The sequence below is a fragment of the Papaver somniferum genome, chromosome 6, assembly GCF_003573695.1.
Source record: "Papaver somniferum cultivar HN1 chromosome 6, ASM357369v1, whole genome shotgun sequence".
Lineage (NCBI taxonomy): Eukaryota > Viridiplantae > Streptophyta > Magnoliopsida > Ranunculales > Papaveraceae > Papaver > Papaver somniferum.
The window spans coordinates 138,858,349-138,884,267 of record NC_039363.1 but is presented as its reverse complement, the minus strand read 5'-3'; the positions used below and the strand labels follow the sequence as shown (position 1 = coordinate 138,884,267).

At 35.7% G+C, this 25,919-nt stretch overlaps 1 protein-coding gene and 1 long non-coding RNA gene across 4 annotated transcripts; one reads left to right on the top strand and one right to left on the bottom strand.

Moving 5' to 3' along the window:
• Window positions 1–5,352: 5,352 nt before the first annotated feature.
• Window positions 5,353–7,653, bottom strand: LOC113289502. 3 transcript variants are annotated; one of them, XR_003331047.1, is made up of 4 exons: window positions 7,324–7,653; window positions 6,976–7,227; window positions 5,855–6,333; window positions 5,353–5,778 (listed from the first exon to the last, which is right to left on the bottom strand). It is a non-coding gene; the product is annotated as an uncharacterized LOC113289502 (long non-coding RNA). The 3 variants fall into 3 exon arrangements; XR_003331045.1 differs by having other exon boundaries at window positions 6,997–7,227; XR_003331046.1 differs by having other exon boundaries at window positions 6,997–7,227; window positions 7,517–7,648.
• A 14,245-nt stretch (window positions 7,654–21,898) lies between these two features.
• LOC113291569 (alpha-amylase-like) lies at window positions 21,899–23,769 on the top strand. Its single transcript, XM_026541091.1, has 4 exons — window positions 21,899–21,973; window positions 22,065–22,257; window positions 22,534–23,294; window positions 23,443–23,769. Exons 1-4 carry the CDS (start codon window positions 21,899–21,901, stop codon window positions 23,731–23,733), a joined length of 1,320 nt encoding a protein of 439 aa, XP_026396876.1. The 3' UTR covers window positions 23,734–23,769.
• The last annotated feature ends 2,150 nt before the right edge of the window (window positions 23,770–25,919 follow it).

The window sequence follows — 25,919 nt, the reverse complement described above, 5'->3', positions numbered from 1 at the left end:
GAAGAGTGTGTTGGTGTAGATAAAATTCATATAATTCTACCAAAATATCTACCATATGAACCATGACCTCCACCATATCCTTTACCACAACCTCTACCACATCCTCTCCCAGCAGTAAAGAAAGCTCTATTTGTAGATTCAATAGAATGAGAAGCAATTATGCTTTTAACAACAATTTCTTCGCTTGCTAATAAGTTGTGCAGTTCAATATTTGAAACAGGGGGATTACGAATCCTTACAGAAGTTGAGAAAAAATATATTATGGATTTAGACCGGCTAAAGAAACAACTACAATTTCATCACCAGAAATAACAGATCCACAAGCAGAAAGGTGATATGTGATTGTCTTAATCTCATTAGTAAAAGAAGCAATATAAGAAGTACCTTGTTTGAGAGTCATCAACTTTGTATGTAACTAAATTGAATAAGTGGAAGAAACTCTTGCAAATCGATCAGAAATTGCTTGCCATAATTCATGAGAAAAAAGATATATTTGCAAAGTAAGAAATCACAGTATCTGATATAGTAAAAATAATCCACATGATGATCGCCAAATCTTCATCAACCCGGTCAGTTTCAACTTCATTTTTTGCATTAGTTTATTTGTAAACTGCACAGGACATTCATGAGATCCATCAAAAAACTTCATAATCTTGAATTTTCAAATTACAAATAGTATCAATGATTTCCAAGTCAAGAAATTCGCATATGTAAACTTTAGAGTAACAATACTCATCAATTGTTTGAGCGGAACCTTAAAGATTGAAAAAAAGTAAGATTTTCCATTAAAGCAAATCTATAACTAATCAGATAGAAAATCTCGAAAGAAAAAATAGAAGATGATGAAAAATAGATAAGAAGCAGATTAAGAAAATTGTTGTCATGAGATCAAAAAGAAACAGAAGCAGTAAGAGATCCAAACCATGAGAAATCTCGTCTGATACCATAGTTACACTTTGAAGGAACATGAATTCATTCATTAAGAAAAAGATAAAAGTATAAACAGAGTATATGACTCTCTGACACATTCAATGTTTTACAGAGAATCATAATAGAAGCACGTGTGCAACTATAATAAATAAGGACTCTAAGTATAAACAAAGTGTTAAGGAAAAAAGATTAATTCAGCCCGATGTGTTACTATTTTACTTGATTATGATGATGAACTTTATTGAGTCGAAATATTCAGTGCCTAGTTGGGTTTTTTCATTAAGGCGTTCACAAGGAAAATGAGTTTACATTACATAGGTATAAAAGTATTTTGCTCGCATATGCAAAACCATATATGTGTGGAATCTCGTCTACTTAACAGTAATTTTGGATGACTAATACACATTCCTTAATTTTGAAAGTTGAAATCCCAACTCAATTAGTGAATCCATGATATTTTTCTAATTTTCCAAATCTGATAATGTCGTGGAGATGTTAGTGTTTTTTTCCTCATAGAAAAGATGTTAGTTCTTGGTGCTAGTGAATGTCTACATCATTTTTTTGTTGATGGCACCAATCTGGATTGGATACGATGTCGCTTGGCCTGCTGAAAATGATGCGGATGGCTTGTAGATATTCCGTGGCTTTTGTAAAAGCGATTTTCTGCTGTACTGCGCTGTGCTATGTAAAAAAGAAGTTAAGTGTTTGGCATACTATATACTAAAAGCTAAAACTGATTAAGAAAATGATCAAATTGTGTTTGGTAAAATATAGGTTCACCCATTCAAGTTGTAATAAATGACAAAAACACAAATAATTTTATGATATAATAATATTATTCTATTTCATGAGATTTAAAATAGTTAGATATTTATATATATTTTGAATAACTATTTTTTTTATATTATAGAGTAGTTTATCACCTGTGCGATGCACGGGTCTGTTTCTTATTTATGGAATCCTAAACCGCTGGACTCACGATATAAAACTAACTTCATTAAAACCATAAAATTATAATGAAGGCATAATTGGGATACTCTCACAAATCATGGGATACCGAAGAAAAAAGAAATAAAAATTTGTGAAGTAATTTGAAGTACCCCTTATCCAAATAATTAAGATAATAATAAGCTACCTTTTATTAATTAGTGTTGATTAAGATTAGTTTGTTAAGCTTAATTAGATAATAGATTAGTGTATTAAACTTTATATTCATGATTGAATAGTAGTACTTAGTCATCTTAGTGGGGTGATCACAAAAAAAAAAAAAAAAAAAAAAAAAAAAAAAAAGTAGTGGAATACTTGCATATATCAAGGGGTTAAAAGATGTAATCTACATTAGTTGATGCGTTTGACGAAAGATCAGTGCATATTCTAAGATTATATGATACTCATATTCAATGATTAGTCTACCGCATAAAGTGCATTAAACGACCACTTCAGTTTTACTCGTTATCCGCCTTCTGCAATCGGTATAAAGTTTATACGTGACTTCAATTTGAATCGTCTTCGTCTCCTTCTTATTGACTTCCAAATTTCCAGTAACCTATTTTCAACTAAATATAAATTCCAAGAGAGACAATATAATGTAAAGGAACTTTCTAGCTTCTTCCATATCGTCCTCTTTGTCCTGGCTAGAACGCATTCTTGCGCGCCCCTCTTTGTCTTGGGAAAGGGTATCAGACTTTTAAATCTTTAGAGACCATGAATCACTTTGAAACTTAAAAACAACATATCCAAAGTCCCATCAAATAATCAAACAGTGGCAAAGCGTCCATAGATTGTTCTCTTGGACACTAATATGCGTATGTATCAGTATATTTCTTTTGCACTCTAAGATGAATTTTATACTTCAACTCATCAGTAAAGGTAAAGTTAAATGTTCATTCCAATCATTATTTTGTTATGTTTAATTGACTGCGTCAAAGCTTTGAACCCAGCGCGGTAATACTATCACTGCATTCGATTTTTTGTTACAGTTGCGGCATGTAATTCCAGTCTCTGCCTTCAACCAAACCAACTACTTTTGCTTTACGGAAGAGTCTTTTTATCTGCAAGGATTTTTAATTAGAACTTGACCAATACAGTGATTCCAAAAGGGATTCCAAAAGACTATAAAGACTTGTTAAGATACATGTTGGAAACAATTAACACCCAAACCCGATTTCTGGAAAATATCTTGGTATTTTTAAGGTTAAATAATCCCTTGGGGTCATTAGAACGTATGGCAACAAAGTGTTGGAGATGTCTCTTGTTATTGATCTCTCCACGTTTTGCTCTCCATGTTTGGCAATCGAAGAGGAACACAACTATATTTTTTTTTCCAACTGAGTATAAGAGCAAATGATAACTTCACTTGGGCTAACCAATATTCTTTGAGAAATCAAGCCGATCATAAGTAAGATCCCACTTTGTTAACACTTCGTGTAACTGAACACCCTTTGTTAACCTTATTGGCATACATTTTTCGCGGAAAAATCATTTAGTTTCCTCACCTGCAACCAAGAAACAGAAAATTTTGGATAGCAGTGAGAAGGTAATATGCGGCAGGATTTGGCCACCTCGCATAACATAAACACCAATCGATCGAAAAAAAATATATTTATTGAAGTAACTATAAGACTTGCTTTGTTTTATTGAAGCATAAGACTTCAATTTAGGAGAGTCACAACTCTATCTCCTTGATAGTTCTCAGATGCCAGATTTTGGCTTGTTGTAAAAGAAAACTAAAAGTCCAGAAAAGCCAAAATTCAAAACTAAGAATTGAGTCGTATGTTGCTTAAACATAGGCCAAGTTAATATGCATCTTAATTAAAATACGCTAGCAATATAATCAGAATTTCACATATCTAACATACAAATAATTTGTCCAAATCATCACCACCTTCTAAGTACAAACATACAGTGTAGGAGCTCGAGGAGAAAAAAATTAAATAGAAAAACATGCAACGATTAATCAACAGTTTTTTTATACATGACCAAAAACCTTTTCTGAACGCCGTAAAAAACTGGGAATGGACCTGACGTGAATCGAACACGTTACCTTCTGACATGAAGTCGGATGCGCTACCATTGCGCCACAGATTCCTAGTTTAAAAATACTTGCCTTACTATGGGACAGAAAGTGAAGATCACTAAATAATATTGATACTAACTATTTTAAAACCTGAAATAGGTTCACCAACCAAACTCTTGTCCAATGCTTTAAAACCTGCATTCCATATTGTTATCCTGAATGCACATCAACCATACAATTACTTACGGGCGCTCTTATATCACAACTGGTGAAGCAGCAGTAAGCCAACCTACCATTTGCATTCCTTTGGAAATGACTAATATATAAACTCTTTTGCATGCTTGTTTCTTTTGAACTTATCTTCATCAGAAAATATATTGTTCACTATGGATATCTCATGACACCAAATGACCTTAAATTTTCAGTTTGACCCTAAGCCATCAAAAAAATCTAGAGTTACAACCAAAGAGTTTGAATGCTTATATAATCCAACAAAGGCATCAAAAATACTTCTAATACATGATCCTCTCCAGAACACTTCCACAAAAATACTAATTCCTAATTGATAGCAAAACGAAGTATGGACGGACCCTTAAAAATGAGGACTAAATTACCTTAGAAGTTGTAAGAACAGCTAACAACACCTTGAGGAAGAAAAAAACATTAGATAAAGCAATTGATCATCAAATAATAACCATGAGTGTTGAAAATAAATTCCTTCCTAATATTATTTACAAATTAAAGAAACTTTTAGTATTACATTAAAAGGAAAGTAATTTTCAGCAGTCTAACGAAACAGGTAAGCTTGTCTTAAGCATGCTATTGCTAGTCATCCAAAAACTATTTAGTTATATTCTCTTAGCTTAATAGTCAGAAGCATATAAGTAAAAAAGTAAGTCAGTAAACATCATAGAAGCACTTACTCACGTAGCTTTTACAGTAAAAAATATAGGATTTAGACTACTTCGGTTTATGCAAACCGCGATACATGTCTCAAAATTGAAGCTAAAGCTTTCTAATCACGTATATCAAACCACACTTGTGAAAATCTGTCAAAAAATAAGAAATCAACAGCTTACCTGTGTTGCCAAATGTTAAAAGGTGAATCAATTGACGATACGAACATCGTTGCAAAAGACAACACAAAGGTAATTGAGAGTTTAGGAAATGAAGATAGCAGCTAGTGCCTAGGTAAACACAGCTGTTTCTAGAAAGGTGCTCCGGTTTCTTGATGCTGCGTTCATCTTAACTGTTGTTTCTACTTCCTCTCTATCTTCACCTAGCTAGCAAAACACAGTACGTGGCTTTTTGATCCACCGGTTTTGAATACTTAAAATTCAAATTGAATACACACCATTTACTCCAGAAATCATATTTAGCAAAAGACAAAAAACAGTGAAGCGTAGAAATTGAATTCTAACGATATTATATTGAATCAACAGCAACACAATCACGAAGATAGAATCGTAGGAAAAATCAGACATTGATGCCCTTAGTTTGGGCCAACTCTCTTCAGTTCCAGTCCCTTCCCATTCTCATTCCCAAATTCCTCAACATTTATGTACTTTTTCTTTTTAGTACACTAAAAATCGGTATCCAGATGCTAATAGATTGTTAGTTTGTTGCCATTTTATTAAAATGCCAATTATATAGAATTTATCAGTTCCAAATTACTCTTATGAATTAAATATTCCATTAACAGGATCTGACGGCGGCAAGCTCATCATGAGAAGAGGCCCAGAGTTCCGTAGGTGTTCTGACTGTACCTTCGTGCCCAGAGAGGAGAAGATATGATAAGAAACTGATCCATCCTATCGACGGACACATCCGGCCTTAGCATCACAAAAACATTCATGTCAGTAAAATCATTAGCAAAAGTGGAGAACCTAATGCAGTAGGAGGCTGTACCTCTCCTGTTGAGTTTAATTAGCGGCTACAAAGATTCCAGCGGGTTTGTCTGCATCAGATAGTGTCCTCCATAGAATCCTTGTGAGCTTTAATTTTTTTAAACCACCACTAAAAAAATACAAAATAAAGTACTGATTCCAAAAAATAGAATTAATCAGCTGGCAATGAACTTGGAGATATATGGATTTACATGTATCTGCCTGTAATAATAGCCTGACTCTGCACTATTTCTGCTGACTTTCTGCACTGTACACGTATGGATATGCAGTAGAAGGCCGTACCGTTATGACAAATAAAGGTTATAATACATACATTTCTACCCTTTTAACACACTGAAAGAATCAAGAGACTACAACACAAAGTTGATGGCGCGTACATGATACAGGGGAAGCTTAATGAACGAAAATCAGCTATGAACATTCAAGCGGGTTTGCCTGCATAAGATTTTGTTCTCCATAGAACCCCGGAGAGTCTGTAGTCTGTAGTACCACCAATGTTTACCATCAAGTTACCAACAGCACCTCGACCAATTTGTTTCAAGAAAATAAATAATCAAGCAAAATTGAGGCCATCCAAAATTAAAATCAAAATAAGCTTAAACATAGTCTCATTGTCTAATTAGGCACTGCATTAATCAGCTGGCAATGAACTCAGTGGATTAGATGTATCCGCCTGTAATTATAGTCCAACTTTAAACTATGTCCGCACTGTACACATGGATAATGGATCGTCAAAATTTGCAATGTCTCCAAGACATTAAAGACGTTAAATTGGTATACCTTGCTAGAAATATTGATAAATCTGAATTTAATCAATCTTCAAACAAATGGATTTCACTTAAACTATTACCATTTTTAAAAAAAATTCTACCAATTGAAATTCTTAAGAGAAGAATGAGTGAATTTCCTCATTATTAAACATATTCTTAATTATCAATTGCAAATATTAAGAAGAAGAATGAGGATTGGTATACATTGCTAGCAATGTCTGATAAATGGATTTACACAATAACAAAGAATTTAAAATCTAGGGTTTACCATCTAAGGAAAACATCAAGCACACATTAATTGATCTAAAAAAAATTAAGATCAGCAGATAAGATAAAAATTAAAGAGAAAAACCTGGAATTCGTGTTTACTAACCAAGTTTTATCTCTTTTCTTATATTCTTCTAATCTTCTTCCGCTGTTAGGGTAGGAGATGCTCCGTCTTCCCTGTCCAAAAAAGAAAAAGAGTTTGGCACTGGTTCGAACTCTTGGGCTTAATAAGTTTGGCCGTGTTTCCATGAAAGGCATTCATGGTAAATTCCTGGCCGTCCATTTGAAAACCCCATCCGGATGATTCCGGCCGCAGGATGAACCTCCACGATAGATCCTGTCCATTGAATGACTCTCAAATTAAATAGCAATATCGAAGCAAGAACTATTATATGTATTTACCATATATACGTATACCATGATATGTATTTACCATATATACGTTTCCTATTCCAGGGAACACAATTAGCGGCTGTTTAAAGTACTGAAATCTAAGAAATCCTAAATTTTCCAAATTCTCAAATCTATATCTATTTAATCAAGGAAACACATTTATTAATTATTACTCGAAAATATTTCCAAACATAATCTTTGCAGTTACTCCAGATTTAACAAAAATGGCGTACAAATATCAGTATATGAATCTACGACTTCGAATCCAAAGGGATATGAATCTTTGTCGTTGCTTCAAAAAATATCGGTATTATGATGAACCAAAGAAATAGATCTACAAATTCCAAAGTTGGCAAAATACTTGCAATAAACGATCTCAGCAGGATTCCTTCTTTGAATCCCCTCGTCAACATACTTCAAAAGTTTTTGAAGCTGCTGATTTTCCGCCATGCCTTCCATTAGCGGTTGGCCATAATGTTAGTAGTTTTTCTTTTAACACATCACCACAAAATAAATAAATTAAATCAATCAAATAGTAAAATATGGGAATCGCAAACAAAGCATTACAGAATTGAAAAAAAAAACAAAAAAAACCAAAAAAGAGCAGTTCCAATCAACCATGAGTACACAATATAATATCAACTCTTCACTTCCAACCAAGTTATAAATACCTAATCAGGCTTATTTTTTGGTTTTTTCGTCTTTTGGGTGAAAACAAAATGGTCTGATAATCATGGCCTAACACTCGGTAGTCAAATTACAGTAGCCCAAAAAAAATATATATAGGAAAAGTACTAAACAAATAAAACAACGATAACAAACAACATTCTTAAGGACCAAAGATGATTAACCGTAAGATTATACCGCCATCAAGAATATCTCTAATAAACACAATTTCCGTGATTCGCAGAAACAAATCCGTCAATGAGAGAAACAAACTGGTGCATGAGAGAATATCAAATAAACCACCTAATATATCCACAACATCGGTGAGTGTGGATTAATCTGCAGCCATTATAATTGCAGAAGCACCGTCAGCACCTGTGAACCAAAATCCGACATTAATAATTGAACATTAGGTATAAAGACCTACAATTTACTATCAAAAATAATAAATCGTAACCGAGTAAAAAGAAAAAGGAATTACCGCGAAAACAATGAGATCATACCCTTACTATAGCGCTTTATGTAGAGACCAATCAAGGAAAAAAAAATCCAATTAGAAAAAATCTCAAAATAGAAAAAAATCTTACTATAACACTACAAAATTGATGAAAGTTAAATATCGTTATATTGCTGCCATTAATGTTTGCAGCTATTTTTGCATACAAAATATCTAAACCATTTTTTATTCTAAAAATATTTTATATTTATTCTAAACATATTTTATTTTTATCTAAAATATTTTATATTATTATATTATCAGTTAAGCCCATAATTATTTTCACTGTAAATTAAAATTAGTAAAAAGAGAGCCTCAATGGAAGATTATATTATATTAAAAAGAGAGCCTCAATGGAAGATTAGTATTCATCTGTTGTTGATTCACATGGAAATCTAATGGAATCCATGTAAGTTAGAATTTACTGTTTATTATTAGTGGTGATTTGACGGCAGAACTTTATGAGTTTTTTTTTCTTTTTAAATAATAATCAACAGTGAACACTTGTTTGCATATGGTTGACGTCGTTTGATTCCCCCTTTTGGAGCACTTGTTTGTTAATTCTTCCTAGTCATATTTTTGGATGTTTACGTATAATGATGCAGTTAATTCTTAAATAATTAAATTGTGGAATTATTGGTGGAGTGGGATTAGTTTTAGTCTGAATTGCACGTATTCTGTTCGAGGAAAAGCTTCAGCGAATCAGGCTTGATTACATTGTTTGCTCAGTAACTGCACGAGAGTGAGGCAGTTTGATTTGATTAGAGCAGTGTTATGGGTGAAGTATAACTAGCCTCAAGCAAGTTTTTAGACTGCGGAGGAGGTTACACCTTGGGAAACTGTATGAAGATTCTGAATCACTAGTCATGTATAGTTGTTTATTTTGCTGCATCTGTTGGAATCGTGTTGTAGTATTTGACTTCAAGGTTTTAATTCAAGTGGTTCGAGCATTTCAGAGTGACAATACGTCTTCAAATTAGATGCATACTTCTAAATATGAAGCTGTGCTAGACGACAGCCTTTGTCATTGCCCCTTCAAGCAAGTTCATGGCTGCCAGGATGGAATTAATGGCAGGGGTTATGTAAAGGGTTCTTTCATGAAGCATGTTCATGACAGGCATCTCTCCTCTGAAGATGACAAGATCATATGCAGGGATTTGATTGCTTCTAACTTGCACATTTACTCGGCTTGGGAGAATGTTCTACGTCGCTTGCATATGTGGTTATGTTGCAGATGTATGCATTTCCACGGTTGGAAGAAAGCTTGCAAGGGGAGATGGAGAAGTGGAGCTGTGCATGGAGATGTCATAGCCGGGCCTCTCAATGGTGCAGAGGTTGAGTTTCTTCTTCACGGTTTGGACAAACCAGGTGAGCTTTTTCCAGGTGGTGCTGATGCCTGCTTAGTTTCTACCTGCAATACAACCTGCGGACCTGTAGCCTGCTTAGTTCCTTCCTGTAATACAACCAGTGATGCTGTAGACTGTATTGGTGATGGTGACGCTGTAGAAGTGTCTACTCCAGGACCCTCCCTTTCTACAGACTTACTAAACGCAGTGCTTCAAAGGCAGTTCACGACAGTCTCTAGCATTCCGTATAATGCAGGCTTGCTTTTGCGAGAACACTAAAGGTATGTCTTGACAGGATTATTGTAAATCCTGGTAGCTTATCAGCTTGGTTACATCTTATCTTTCTCCCAATCTGCACGCTAACCTTGTTCAAGCCAAGAAGCTCCACCGAGAAGAAATCCGGCAACAGAAAATGTTTACAGGTTGCAACCATTAATCGGGCTCTTGCTGTTTGGAAAGAGCCTAACGGCTGTTCTATTTTGTTAAAGAAACTTCTACAGCAGCCTTTACGTTTTGGGTCTAAAGAGGCAGATGAGAAGAGACAAGACGCAGCTACCTTGTTAGCTTGTCAAAAGAAGATAAGTTGTGGCCATTTCGCAGCAGCCATTCGAGTGCTCTCTTCGTCTGGTTTAGCTCCTCGTAACGAGTACACGTACTTGGAACTGCTAGACAAGCATCCACCTGCGCCTATGCCCACTGTTTCCTGTGATGAGGCCATGGTTGACCCAATCAGGAGCTTCCCCAAAGGCACTTCATGCGGTCGTGATGGTTTGCGTGCTCAGCATCTGGTCGACGCAATCAGTGGGGCGGCAGCTGCTATTGCAGATGATTTACTTGTTTCGATTACTGGGGTTGTCAATCTTTGGTTGGCTGGTAGGTGTCCTGCGGTTTTGGGAGAATTTATTGCTAGTGCACCTTTAACCCCTTTACTTAAACCTGGAGGTGGTATTAGGCCCATTGCAGTTGGTACAGTTTGGCGCAGATTGGTCTCGAAAGTAGCTGCTGTCTCGGTTGGTAAGGATATGTCTATTTATTTGGGCGATTACCAATTCGGGGTTGGTATTCCTGCTGGTGGGGAAAGTATTTTACATGCTGTAAATCGCCTACTGGAGATGAATGGTCACTCAGAGGAAATGTCAATGATGCTCATTGACTTTTCCAATGCCTTCAACATGGTGAGCAGATCGCAGCTCATCAAAGAGGTTCGCCTTCATTGTCCAGGTATTTCTCGTTGGGTAGAATTTTGTTACTCGAGGCCTGCCAAACTCTACTATGACCATTATATTTTGTCATCTGCACTTGGAGTTCAGCAAGGTGACCCCCTTGGTCCTCTGCTCTTTGCATTGACACTTCACCCCCTAGTGAAGACTATTGCTTCTCAATGCAAACTTGACTTGCACGCTTGGTACTTGGATGATGGTACAATTATTGGTGATACATTAGAGGTAGCTAAGGCTCTGAGCATAATAGAAACTGAGGGACCACGCAGGGGTTACATCTTAATGTAAAGAAAACCGAAGTCTTTTGGCCTTCTACTGACCCCAGAAGCACAGCTGACGGAGTTTTCCCCGCTGATATTGGTAGACCTTCTAATGGTGTTAAACTATTGGGTGGACCGGTGAGTCTGGATTTGAACTTTATCAGTGATATGATGTTGAGCAGGGTGAATAAGACTGTTCAATTGATGTCTTCTATCAAGAAACTCAAAGACCCTCAAAGTGAGATGCTATTACTTCGCAATCGCACTGGAGTTTCTAGATTGTATTTTGCAATGCGTACTACCAATCCTGCAGCCTTACAATCTGCCACTTCCCTTTTTGATGATCACTTACTTAAGTACTTGAGACTTCTCATCACTGGTGATGGTGCGGGGTTTGGTCCTCTACAACAACGACTATCTACCTTGCCCATCAAAGATGGTGGACTTGGCATTTACACCATGGCTGACACTAGCGCCTATTGTTACCTTGCTTCTCAGTGTCAGACGACTTCGGTACAAAAGGTGATCCTTGGTAATTCATTCTCAACTGAAAAAGGCTCTGCTTATCAGTTTGCACTACAGAATTTTGCTCAGGTATGTGGCTTGCCTTCTACATACTGTGTCGATGATACTGCCCCCCCATCCATGCACTCCCTGGCAGTCACTTATTTTGATACAGTTAAGAAGCAAATCCCAGACCAATTTTCTATGTCCGCAAGAGATTCCATCCTGTGGCAGTGCAACCGTATGAAGCATGCACAAGATTATTTAATGGCTGTACCCATCATTGGGCTTAATCAGTGCCTTGGACCTAGACATTTTAGAGCTGTACTTTGCTATCGTCTTGGTATCCCATTGTTTCTTGAGAATGGCTTGTGCCCAAGTTGTAATAAAACCATGGACATCTTTGGTGATCATGCACTTCATTGTGCTAAGGATATAGGCCCCAAGTTTCGACATGATATTGTTCGTGATGTAGTCGTCGACATTTGCTTCAAAGCTAGTGTTCCTGCTCGTAAGGAAGTTTCTTTGGGATTTCTGACGAATGATGACAAAGAGCTGAAACCTGCTGATATTCTTGTGCTTAACTGGGAAGACGGAAAGGATGTTTGTATGGATGTCACTGGTGTTTCGCCCTTCGCAGGTGATGGAATTCGCTCTTTCGTCCCAGGGAAAGCTATATCTAATGCGGTTTCACGTAAACACTCTAAATACTTGGACAAGTGTATTTCACATGGCCATGGATTGAGTGTTTTGGCTTTCTCTACTCTAGGAGAGTTGGGTGAGGATACTTTGTGTTTTTTCAAGCGCCTGAAGAATTGTTTAGTTAGTAACGACGCTAGTAGTGGTTTTGGTAGCTTTATTTTTCATAGATTAGGCGTTGCTATTCAAAAAGGTGTTGGAGCCCAGCTTGTTGCTAGGTTACCAACCAAAAGCTTTGTATAATGATTAATTACAAACTGTAAATTAGTGATTTTTTTTTTTTAGTTTTATATTTATTCTAAAATTATATTCCCAATCTTTTTTTGTTCCTAATTTAAATTAGATACTTTTTTTCTTTGGAAATCACTTTTGATGGAAATCACACATTTTTTGTATAGGACATCACACATTTTTTTTTTGCTGATCGTGATTTTTTTTTCCTTTGGAATTCATACTCTTAATGATATTGCATTACTTTTATTTGTACAGGATTAACAAACCCTTCACTCTATTCGCGCGTGACACCCACAAATCAAGTCAGGTATTTTCTTCTAATCGGTGATCTAATTTTTTTTTTACCTTAATCTGCTTTTTATTTTATTTATAGATATAATTTGGGATAATACACAAATCAGGTTTATGCTTATGATTTTTTGTAGGTATTTAATACTAACATGAAGTGTAATGGTAAGCATTTTTCTTTTTTCTTTTACGCGTAGTTTGGAGATGTAATTAGGAGGATTCTATTACAAAAACTGTAAATGGACACTGGACATTGGTTTATTTTTTTTTATTTATATGAGTGATTTTTTTAATCACATGATTGATTTAATTTTACGATTCATCACAATGAATATTTTATTTTATTTTTATTTACCATGATGAATCTTTTTTTGGTAATACTAAAGTTGTTTATATTTGTTTTGGTATGTTTCTTAATTAAATAAGATTTAGTAATTTTAGGAAATATTATTCTAAAATGTGATTGGTCAAATAATATTTTGTGGGTCCAAAAGATTCTTCTGAAATTTTATTGGCTGAAATTTTAAATGGTGGGGCCAGAACCAACCTGAAGTTCCGATTAACCACATCACTCGAAAAAACTCTCTTTTTTATATAAAGAATATGATTTGAGATGAAAAATTACCATACTAAAATCAAACATTTATTTAATATTGACTCTTATTTTTATTTATTAAAATGGTATATAAAATATAATTTCTTATATCCCTTTTCTTAGAGTTGGAAAGGTTGATATTTCTGTTCCATATATATGTTCTTTTTTAATTACATCCATGAAACAGGAAAGTGAGTAACAAGTTGTGCCGCAAGCCCTTTTTGAATTGTAAATCCTATCCTCTTAAAAACAAACTCTTTCGAACTGGGATTCATGACATTACCGTGCATGACTTTTTGGCCTCTCTTGATAAGTCCAACCGACTCTGGAGCCAAAAAACCAAAAGTATCAAAAGCAAAGGGAATAAAAATTTATCCATTATCATGACATGCTTTCTCATGTTTCACTATCTTACCTGAGGCAGCCCTCAGAGACGCTTGTCTCACTGTAAACGTACCATGTCATATGCATACTAACGGAGAAACCCCTGTAAAGTCAACACATGGGTGCTTCCCGTTGGTCCACCCAAAAATAAGGACATCAGTTGGCCTGAAGGTTGATCTTCCTTCAAGTGGGTCTGCCAAGAGGTTGACAGCCACTTCTTTCTTTACTGAAATACTTGCCCTCCATAATACATCATATAGCGTATCCCTCACATGGTCATGCCTATGTTTAAATATGGGGTCTACCTTGCAGTGAATTGCATGTTCACCAAATGCGTCCAAGCACCCCATAATACAGGAAGGGCAACGTGAATCCAACGGGTACAAAGGGATCATCAACTTGTATTTAAGAATGTCACGGTACCCCAAATATGACATTTTCAGTCCAGGGCCGTCAATCGGAATAGCGATGAGGAAATCCTGGGCATGTCCTATATCATATATAAAATAATTTGAAATTGAAAATAATAATCTGTGAAGAATGTGATATACATCTAAAAATACAATCTTTAAAAAATATGATATGAAGAATAAGAAAATGATTACCAAATATTTAAGGGTAATTTTAGTCATTTATAGAATATAGTAGGGATATAGATACAAATCATCCATTAAAATTAGGTGGGACCAAAGCTTATGCTTTTAGAGTTTTTAAAAGCTCATCTCCCATATTTTAAAAGTTAGGGAATCTTAGGATTGCTTTGGGTTAAAAGCATTTTGGAATTTTTTTACCACACGCTTATATGAAAATTAATATATATACCCCCTCCGTCCCAAATTAGATGAGCTAGTTGTATTTTACATGATTCTTAAGACAAGGAGGAAAGGGGAGTATGTTTAAGTATTTGTTGACAATTATACTATTATGAATGATAACTAGTAAACTTAGAAATGATTTATTTCTTGCACTATACCACAGTTTTCGTAAAATTTATACCATTGAAAAGCATTTTGAAACACTTACATAACGAATATAAACATGGCTATCAAATTATACATATTTCTTATAGTAACAATAATCAATTAAAATGGTAGTTTTAGAAATATCCCCTTGATTAGAAATATAGCTCAATTTAAGAGACAAAGTTTAAAACCAACTAGCTCATCTAATTTGGGACGGAGATAATATATATTTTGAAAGTGCTTTTTGAAGAAAGAAAAAGCATCACCAAACCCAGCCTAATTCTATTTGATATCCTTTTTGCTAGTCAGCCATAAAAGCCCAAAAACCCTTTTTTTTTCACTACCTATTATACTTGGGATGATAAAAATAAGCCTAATTAATAGGCTTAAGCCATAACTAAAAACCCAAAGCCACCCCCAAGTTAAATTTCCAGTTCGGTTGCTGCATCCATGCTTGATCACTGCCTTCATTCATTGCGTACTAAATTTGTTATTAAAAAAAGAAAGAAAGAAGAATTCTCATCATTTCCCCACCTGGTTTCGGTTAATTTTCCATCTGCTTCTTTGAGTGGTTTTCATTTTATTATTATTTCTTGAGAGTTGTCTATTCTTATATGCGCACTAGAGTCCGTGTATAGGCGCTAGATAATAGGCGATCATTTCATATCCTGATTCCTCATTCACTAGACTACGCATTTTCATGGGTCTTTAGGTATTTGAAAGGGTCTTTAGGTCTTTGAAAGAATTGCGTAGATACTCATCACACAACAATGCTATTGATTGCACTTTTTTTCTGCCGTGTTAAGAGCAAATTAAATAAATCAAAATGACTTGAACCTTAATAAGTACTACCATAGAATGATCATCTGGAAATGGAGACGACCAACTTTGATTGTTACTTTTCTTGGAAATTTGTTAGTGGCTTATTCATTGTTAGCAAGCTCTGTAACTCTTCCAAAACTCTACCCTATCACCATAAAAAAGGAATGCGCAATTAGGGATACTAAAACTAATTGGGGATATTGTTAAAACTTTGGTAAATTTCTTTCTTAATTTTATTCATAGTAGTTCTATAGATATTTATACATGACCGATAACTTGGAGACTCAAAACTTTCCTAAGACACGGATTTGAGACTTTCCTTATAAGTCTCAAAATCATGACTTACATGGACAATCCTTTCCTAATATATGACTTACCTTATCAGTCTCACATTAGTGACTTACATGGACAATACTTTCCATAGACTGACCACTACGGTCTTGGAAAGTATTACATTCCTTAATACCTCCCCCTCAAGACGGAGCATGCAGGTCACAAATGCCCATCTTGGACAAAAGACCTTGAAACTGAACTCGTCCTAATGATTTGGTGAAGATATCCGCCAACTGCAACCCCGTAGGAGTATAAGAGGGAGAAATAATTTTCTGTACTATCGCATCCCTGATGAGATGACAATCAACTTCTATATGTTTAGTTCTTTCGTGAAAAACGGGATTCTGAGCAATATACAACGCCGACTGACTATCACAAAGAAGACTCATTCCTTGTGTATGACAAACTCCCAAATCACCTAGTAATTGCTTCAACCACTTTAATTCACAAGTAGCTGCAGCCATAGATCTGTATTCTGCTTCAGCTGAACTCCGAGAAACTGTGTACTGCTTTTTGGTCTTCCAAGACACTGGTGAATCTCCAAGAAGCACAAACCATCCTGTCAACGATCGTCTAGTCAAAGGACAACTTTCCCAATCTGAATCACACCAGCCTTTTAAACTTAGACTACTATCAGAGCGCAACAAAATTCCTTGCCCAGGATTCTTTTTCAAATATCTAACTACCCGAAGTGCAGCTTCCCAATGTTCTTGTCTTGGATGCTGCATAAACTGTGACAAAATATGCACAGAATAAGCTAGATCTGGTCTAGTCACAGCCAGATAAATCAATCTTCCAATCAGTCGTCGATACCTTTCTGCATCACTCAGCAACGACCCTGTTGCCAAAGCTAGACGATGATTAGTTTCCATTGGAAACTCTGCTGGTTTTGCTCCTAATAACCCCGTCTCCATAATAATGTCCAATGCATATTTCCGTTGACAAACATAAATGCCTTGCTTACTGCGAGCTATCTCCAAGCCCAGAAAATATTTTAATTTTCCCAAATCTTTCATCTTGAAACACTGTCCCAAATATGTTTTAAATTTATTTAGCTCCACTATATTATTTCCTGCAACAATCAAATCATCCACATACACCAAAACATTAAGTTGCATCTTTCCTTTGATCATAGTGAAGAGAGAATAGTCTGAATAAGATTGCCGAAAACCATAATTCTTCAAAGGTGTTGATAGTTTTGCAAACCAATAACGTGGAGCCTGTTTCAAACCATACAACAATTTCTTCATTCTACATACCATATTAGGATTACCTCTCGCAAATCCAGGTGGTATTTTCATATACACCTCTTCCTCCAAATCTCCATGTAGAAACGCATTGTGCACATCCATCTGATGTACTTCCCAATTTTTAACAGCTGCAACAGCTAGAAAAGTGCGCACTGTTGTCATTTTTGCGACAGGTGCAAAGGTCTCTTTGTAATCTAAATCTTCCACCTGATGATTTCCAAAGATCACCAATCTTGCTTTTAAACGAACCAAATTCCCATTTTCATCATACTTTTCTGTATATATCCATTTACTTCCTAGTGCTCTCTTACCCTCCGGTAATTCTTGCAAAACCCAGGTATCTTTTTCTTCTAGTGCTCGTATTTCTTCTTCCATGGCTTTCCGCCATCCTGGATGTTTCATTGCTTCTTTAAAGTTGCGAGGTGCAGAACTCGCAGTTATAGCTGCAAGAAATTTCTTATACGGTGTAGAAAATTTATCACAACTAACATAATATGTCAAAGGATACGGTGTACCTGAGGAGGATGATTGTGATGAATGAAGATGAGGTGGACTATTTTCTCGAGTGGTGTGCGTCACAAATCCCTTAAGCCTACTCGATGTAATTAAGCAAAGACAAGAATATAGATTATGATACGCAAAAGAAGAATCCAGTATATCACTTAGGATCCAGTGATGGTCCAGGTATAATTATCACACCGGTTGTTCTAAAAGGACATAACTATGATGAATGGGATAGAGCCATAAGAAGATCATTAATAGCTAAGAGGAAGTTTGGTTTCATTGATGGAACAATCCAAGAACCTAAAGATAGTGAACAGTTGGAAGAATGGGTGGCAATTCAGTCAATGCTTGTCTCTTGGATCAGCAACACATTGGAGCCATCACTCAGATCGAGTTTCGGAGACTATGATGATGCCAACTTGTTATGGAACCACTTGAAGAGACGGTTTTGTGTTGTAAGTGGAACACGGACATGCCAGCTAAAGACATCTTTAAGTGATTGTAAACAAAAGCAAACAGAAAGTGTGGCTGCTTATTTTGGAAGATTGAATAAGATATGGGATGAGATGATTACATATATGAAGGTACCAACGTGTAAGTGTGGCAAGTGCGAGTGTGATATTGCAACACAGGTTAGTACTTTGAGAGAAGAAGATTTACTACATTATTTCTTAATTGGACTAGATGCTGTCTATGGTTCCTTGCGTGAACAATTGTTGGCAAGAGATCCACTACCTTCAATAGATGTAGCATATCAAACAATGATAAACTCGGAACGTCTCAGAAGAGGAGATGTAGCTGCCACACCGGAAGCTCATGACAATGTGATGGCGTTCAAGGTACAATCTGATCAACGTACTCTCAATAACACTTATGATCCTAATAAATATTACAAGCACTGTAGCAGACAAGGACACTCGGATGAAGGTTGTTTTCAGCTTATTGGATACCCTGAATGGTGGGGAGATAAACCTAGAAGTGGAAGAGGATATGGTCGAGGTGGAAGAACCGGTGGTAGAGGTCGTGGTGGATTTGCGAATGGAAGAGGAGGTAGAGGACAAGGAACGGGCAATCAGGTTCGAGCACATAATCTAAATATATCAGAGAAAAAGCAGTCAAATGGTCCATATTTCTCAGACGGCTCAGATTTGATGGGAACCGCAACACAACTCAGACAGGTGCTTGAGTTTTTGAATGCAAAGAAAAATACGTCCCAACTTCAAGGTAAGCAAACTAAACCGAATTGGATTATTGACACGGGAGCTACAAATCATGTCACATGTAGAAGAGATGACATGATTGATGTGAAAGATATTGTGAAGTGTACTGTTGGACTCCCAGATGGAAAATATGCACAATCTGAGAAAATAGGGACTATTATTCTGCAGGGCGGTTTGAGACTTAATAATGTGCTTTATGTGCCTCAAATAACTTGTAACCTAATTTCAGTCACACAACTTATTGATGAATTGATGTGTACGGTACAATGTACTAACAGTTTATGTCTTATACATGACCGATAACTTGGAGACTCAAAACTTTCCTAAGACACGGATTTGAGACTTTCCTTATAAGTCTCAAAATCATGACTTACATGGACAATCCTTTCCTAATATATCACTTACCTTATCAGTCTCACATTAGTGACTTACATGGAAAATACTTTCCATAGATTGACCACTACGGTCTTGGAAAGTATTACACTTTCCTTAATAGATATGAATTACTAACCCCATCCAATAGTATCCGCTAAGGGATGTTTTTTGAGTGCGGAAATACCAAAATACCCTTCCATCTAAATTAAATTTTAAAACTAAAGATCAAGATCAAAATTAAAATCAAACCCTAACAAGTTCTTAAAGATAAGTTAAATTGAATTGTAGTTGAGTAAGAAGAAGAAGAAATGGCTTTATTGAGAAGGTACATAATATCCAATCATATTTAAAGTGTTGTTGTTGTTTTTAAATATCCTGTGAATACCCTACTGTTTTTACCTTACTGTTTTTTTTGCGACATAGTTTTTATGTTGAATACCATGCATATACTAGTGCCGGCATAGTTTTTTAGGATGAATTAATACCATGCTGATACTAGTGCCGGCATGGTTTTTTCGGATGAATACCATGCCGATACTGGTGCCGGCATGGTTTTTCAGGATGAATACCATGCCGATACTAGTGCCGACATGGGTTTTCAAGATAAATACCATGCCGAAACTGACTATTTCAGACACATTTTCTGTATGTTTTTGTCTTCAAACCGGCACGCTTCACTTGGGAATCGACCATGCCGGCACTGCTACCGGCATGCTCGATAATGAACTCTATGTGCCGGTAGTGTAATTAAAGTTTCAAAATTGGGGGACATTGTGTATCGGCATGGTGAAAGTATGAATACCATGCCGATTTGGACCCTGCCGGCATGGTATTCATACTTTTTCCATGCCGGCATTGAGCTTTTTCAGGCGTAACAATGGCGAATTCAATGAAAAAAAAATCAAATTTCAATATATTAATACTTAATACCTATACATATGTATTTAGAACGCTTTATGTTCAGTTTGTTTACTTTCCTGGGTTGGTTCTTCACCTAAATTTTCATGATCATAAACTTCTTGATTTAATGTTGTTGTATCAACATATTCAATGATAATGATTTATACTAATCATTATCAAACTAATCTATTAACTTAACTAATTATAAGTAACCATTAAACATGTTTAATAAGGGGTAGATTAGGAATTATATAAATTATATGGATAGGGAATGACTCTGATTTACTATCTAAATCTCGTTTTTGTCTTTTTCCTATATCCCCAATTAGTTTTAGTATCCCCCAATTGCGCGTTCTAAAAAAGAGGTTCAACTTCTAAAGTAGGGAATTTTTTGTTTCATAGAGTAGGTGTAGCTATTCAGGAGGGAGTTGGTGCGCAACTTGTTTCCCGGCTTCCAACTATTGTCTTGTCTTCAGAGATTATATTTTAATAAAAATTCTAAAATTGATAAAAAGAAAATTAAGTAAGAATTCATATTAAGTGCACTCACAATCAGGAAAGTAATATTTAGAATTGGAATTTTATTTCGTGAAAAATAAGCAAGAAAAAAATGAGAGTTTCCCTCTGGCCACTATGCATGCGCACTGGATATTGTACAATGTATTGTGTCACCTTGTTAAGGGAAATTCCTATGGCAATGATCATTTTTTTTTGTTGAGCCACGTGGATGAACAAATTGTGTTTTCCACTATCGAAAACTAGCGCAAAATGAACAGATTTGGTTTTTCAGGTCCCACTAATAATTCTGTTTAATACAAAATGCTTTGTAGGATAAAGATAAAATATAAAATAATATATTTGTTGAGATAAAATAGGATAAAGTGAGATGAAAAAGGATAAAGGAAATAAAAAAGTAGTAAAATAATTGTTGGGAATCTGAAATTGTACTGGGCGAGGGAGGAATACACGCCGACGTTTTTTCTTCCAACGCCCGCGATTTTCCTTCCAAACCCCGATCTTCCCACCATCGCCCGGCCTATCATCAAGCACGCGATACATCATCCAACTCAATAAACAAACCAACAAAATTGTTGGTTTGAATATCAATTTTTCATGTTTGTTGATTCCATAGTGGGATCAAAATCAACAAACTTGATGGTTTGTTCATTCCATAGGAACTACTCTAACTCCACAGTGGCTATAAGCGACAAATTAGCACTTTTGTCAACTCTATTCGAGTTGCCCTTCAGAATGATTCTTGCCTTAAATCACCACGCCATACCCATAATCAGAATCTAACATCCTCATAAGTAATGTGAAAATGGATGTTGCATATTTTGCGGTCACAGTATGAGGCAGTCGTTTTTGAATACCCACCATTGACTTGACTGTAGATTATCACTCCTCTCATCAGCACCATTCAGTTCAAAAAGATACTTTCCGTTTAGCTTTCACCAAAATTAAATGGAAAATTCGTTTCCTCTTCTTTTCTCAGTATAAATATCCGCGGGTCTGTTAGAATAAAATTTACACTTGAACAACTAGGTTTCTGCAAAGATGAGTCTTCTTAATCTTATTGTCATTACCTTGTCACTTCTACCTACATTAACATGCGCTCAAATATTGTTTCAGGTATATCACTATCTCAACCTTCTCGTCTTTATTACATGTTAACTATCACATTTGTTAGTTCTTTTATTTTTATTTTTGACACATTCATTTGTTGGTTCTTGCTATTGTCAATAATTTATTAACAATTTTTATAAATTTGGTACCAAAGGGATTCAATTGGGAGTCATCTAATAAAGAAGGAGGATGGTACAACTTCCTCAAAAACTCGGCACCTAAAGATCTAGCTAGTGCTGGAATCACCCATATTTGGCTTCCACCTCCTTCGCAATCTGTGGCACCCCAAGGTAACGTTGCTATAGGCATAACCTACACAACCGATGACAAAATTCGGTGGATTTTTTTTTTTACACATCTCATGCTACTGATGGATTTTGGCGAAAGCTACAATTTACCAACTTCATGTCATATTAAGATATCACCATGTAGAATACGGAGAAGTTGTTTTGAACTGTTTGGGTTGTCATTTAAGGTTGATTATATAGGTTTAGTGATCTGAAATCTAACGAAAAATATATCGTTTGCTAACATAACTTTTGCAATAAATTTACTTCTTTTTGAAGGGTATCTGCCTGGACGTTTGTATGATCTCAACTCAAAATATGGAAGTGTGGGAGAATTGAAGTCATTAATAAAGGCTTTCAAACGTGAAGGAATTAAGTCAGTTGCAGACATAGTTATAAATCATAGAACTGCGGAGAAACAAGACAGCCGAGGCATATGGTGTATCTTTCAAGGTGGAACTTCAGATGATAGACTCGACTGGGGACCTTCATACATTTGCAAAGATGACATCGAGTACTCTGATGGCACAGGCAATCCTGACACAGGTATGACCTATCCTCCTGCCCCAGATATTGATCATACTAACCCAAGAGTCCAAAGAGAACTCTCTGGTTGGATGAATTGGCTCAAGAAAGACATCGGTTTCTCTGGTTGGAATTTCGACTTCGTTAAAGGATATTCACCAAAGTATATAAAGTTATATATGAAAAACACCAAGCCAGCCTTTGCTGTTGGAGAATTTTATGATGGAAATATGAAATTGATAATAGAATGGCTTGGGGCAGTAGGAAATAAAAACATCACTGCCATCGACTTCCCTACTAAATTCACCCTTCAAACTGCGGTGCAAGGGGATTTGTCAAAACTAAAGGGCTCAAATGGAAAACCACCAGGATTGATTGGGTCATTTCCAAGAAAGAGTGTAACGTTCATCGACAATCATAACACAGGCTCTACACAGAAACAAAACCCATTCCCGTCCGAAAAAGTCATCCAGGGTTATGCTTACATTCTCACGCATCCCGGGATACCTTCCATAGTAAGTTCAATTTGCAGTTCAGCTGGTTATGCACTATAATATCTTGAAGGTATAGTGTGGTTAGCAACTGGATTATTTTATATTTGTTGTACAAAAATGATAATGCTATGAACACTTGTTCCAAGCTAACTGTGGTTTATTTGTGCAGTTTTATGACCACTTCTATGACTGGGGCATAAAAGAGGAGATAACTAAGTTAAGTGCAGTAAGGTACAGGAATGGAATCAAACCATCCAGCTCAGTGCGCGTTATCGCTGCAGATTCTGATCTCTATTTAGCTGAAATTGGTAAGAAAATAATTACCAAGATTGGCCCAAGGATGAACTTGGGTTCCCTTGTCCCACCAAATTTCAAGGTTGCTGCCTCTGGTAAAGATTACGCCGTGTTTGAGAAAACACATAAAATAACAGGGGTACTAATCGATTCCGATGCTAACTAAACATTCTTGGTGTTACTTATAATAATGTATCCAGACCTAGCAACACAAAATAATTAAATAAATAATATATCAAACAGAAAAATCAAATGAGAAAAGTTGTCAAGGCAATAGTTCTTTAGTTAACTTTTCTTCGTAACTTTTTGTATGGAACTAAATCAACTATTTTATGGTTTTGAAAGTAATGTTTAATGCAAAATTGGCTGATGCATAATTTCGTTGTTGTTTTCATGTCAAGCAATATACGACAATAGAAATGCAATTCGCAAACCATTAGGAAGTGTAGCATGCAAGTCAGCATATAAATGGTGAAAAGACGAGGGTATCAAAATATACTCCAATCTAAATCTTTTTCACCTATAAGTCCTTTTCTAAAAGTGATTGTCTATAGATTGAGTCGAGACAATATAACTAATCGGTTCACACTTCGTGTGATCGTCTATGGATACGAGATCGAGATAATGCGACAACAAGATAACTTGTGTGATTGACTATGGATACAAGATCGAGAAAATACAACAACGAAGTATGTTTACTTGATAATAGGTTCGGACTTAACCAAACTCTAGGGACTGTCTATCAAGTAAAATAGGAATTAACGTTTGTATACTTTACTTCTAATTATAACAAAAACAATGATAATTGCGGAAATATAAAAGTAAAAGACACAACAAGATCTTGTTAACAAGGAAACCGCAAATGCATCAAAAACACGGGACCTAGTCCAGAATTGAATACACTTAGAATTAAGCCGCTATGAAAAATCAAACCAACTTCGTATAGTTGAGACCAAGTAACTAAACCTATAGTTCACCAAGTTTCTTCAGTATCCCTGCGCCTCCAACTTGTAAATAAGTCACGTAATTGGAACAATTCCATTGGTTCGTATTTCAAACAGTAAATGAACAACAGATCTGTTCGGTAACAACTCTTTTCAAACAACGTGATATGAGTTTGACAAAAGCTCGTCCGTTTAACCAATAAACTCCTTTGTCGGGTTCTTAAATCAATCTCTCAACAACTACCAAAGTAATTGTTAGACTATGCAATCAATAATATTAATCACAAAGAAGTGTATTGATGCCGATCTACTCAATTAATCAATCCAGTCTATCACAAAGATAAACCGATTATAGTTGGATCCCTTTCCAGCCGAAACAACTATTGTGCACACCAAAGATTATGAACCCAAAAAGTCTTCTTGTCTTCAAATCTTCTTTAATCTTCAATCAGCACCTGCACACAATCAACTTGAATCTCTTGTGATCAATCACACACAAAACGGAGTATGTTAACGTTGGATTATCACAAGACGTCTTTAGATTTACAAACAGTCTAAATATCCTCGTTGAAACTTCGATCTAGTTTGAGTGAATCTTATATCAGAAGAGAAGATTCTCAAGCATAAACAAACTAGGTGCAATCAAAGTTCAACGACCGTTAGTCAATCAAATCAATCGAAAACTAATAATAAACCGTAATTATCTAGTTTCCCACCAACGGTACTAATAGAGCTTATCAATCCCAAAGAAGCCTTTAAACTGAGCGGCCGTAAGAGATTTCGCCTAATTAGGTTACTTTTCTCTACGAATAGGCAGCTCCACCGGTAACAACACAATTAGGTAGTTTTGCTGGCTCTGAGGATTATTTTGCTAGAAATGCAAACTTCAATATTTATAGACAAGGAAGTTTGGACACCAAGGAATTTCCAAAACCGAATATTCTGAAAGATATGCAATAAACACAAAATCGGTTTTCATAATTCCTGAAAATGCACTATCCAAATATTGACCGAAATCCCAATAAAAAAAATCTATAATCAGTAAATGCACATTACTAATTATTATTTTCTAAAGATATGCATTTAATTGCTGGAGATTCTAAATTATTATAAAAACTAAGAAACCTTAATTAAAAGATTCTCAAATTATTTTGATCCTGGGATTCTCCTTTAGCTATTAAGGAATATCTCTGAACAATTAATGATAAGAGTTACTGCACATGTTCAAAGTATGTTGACATCTTTACTTTGCAAGTTATTTTTCATACTTACAATCTTGGAAACGATTTTCCACACTTCCAAACAAGTTTAGAATTGGTTCGTCTGAATTCCAAGAACTATGTGATTGATTATCCTATCAAATCACCAACTATGGGTTTCATGGTTCTACCAAAACAAGTTCGGTTCT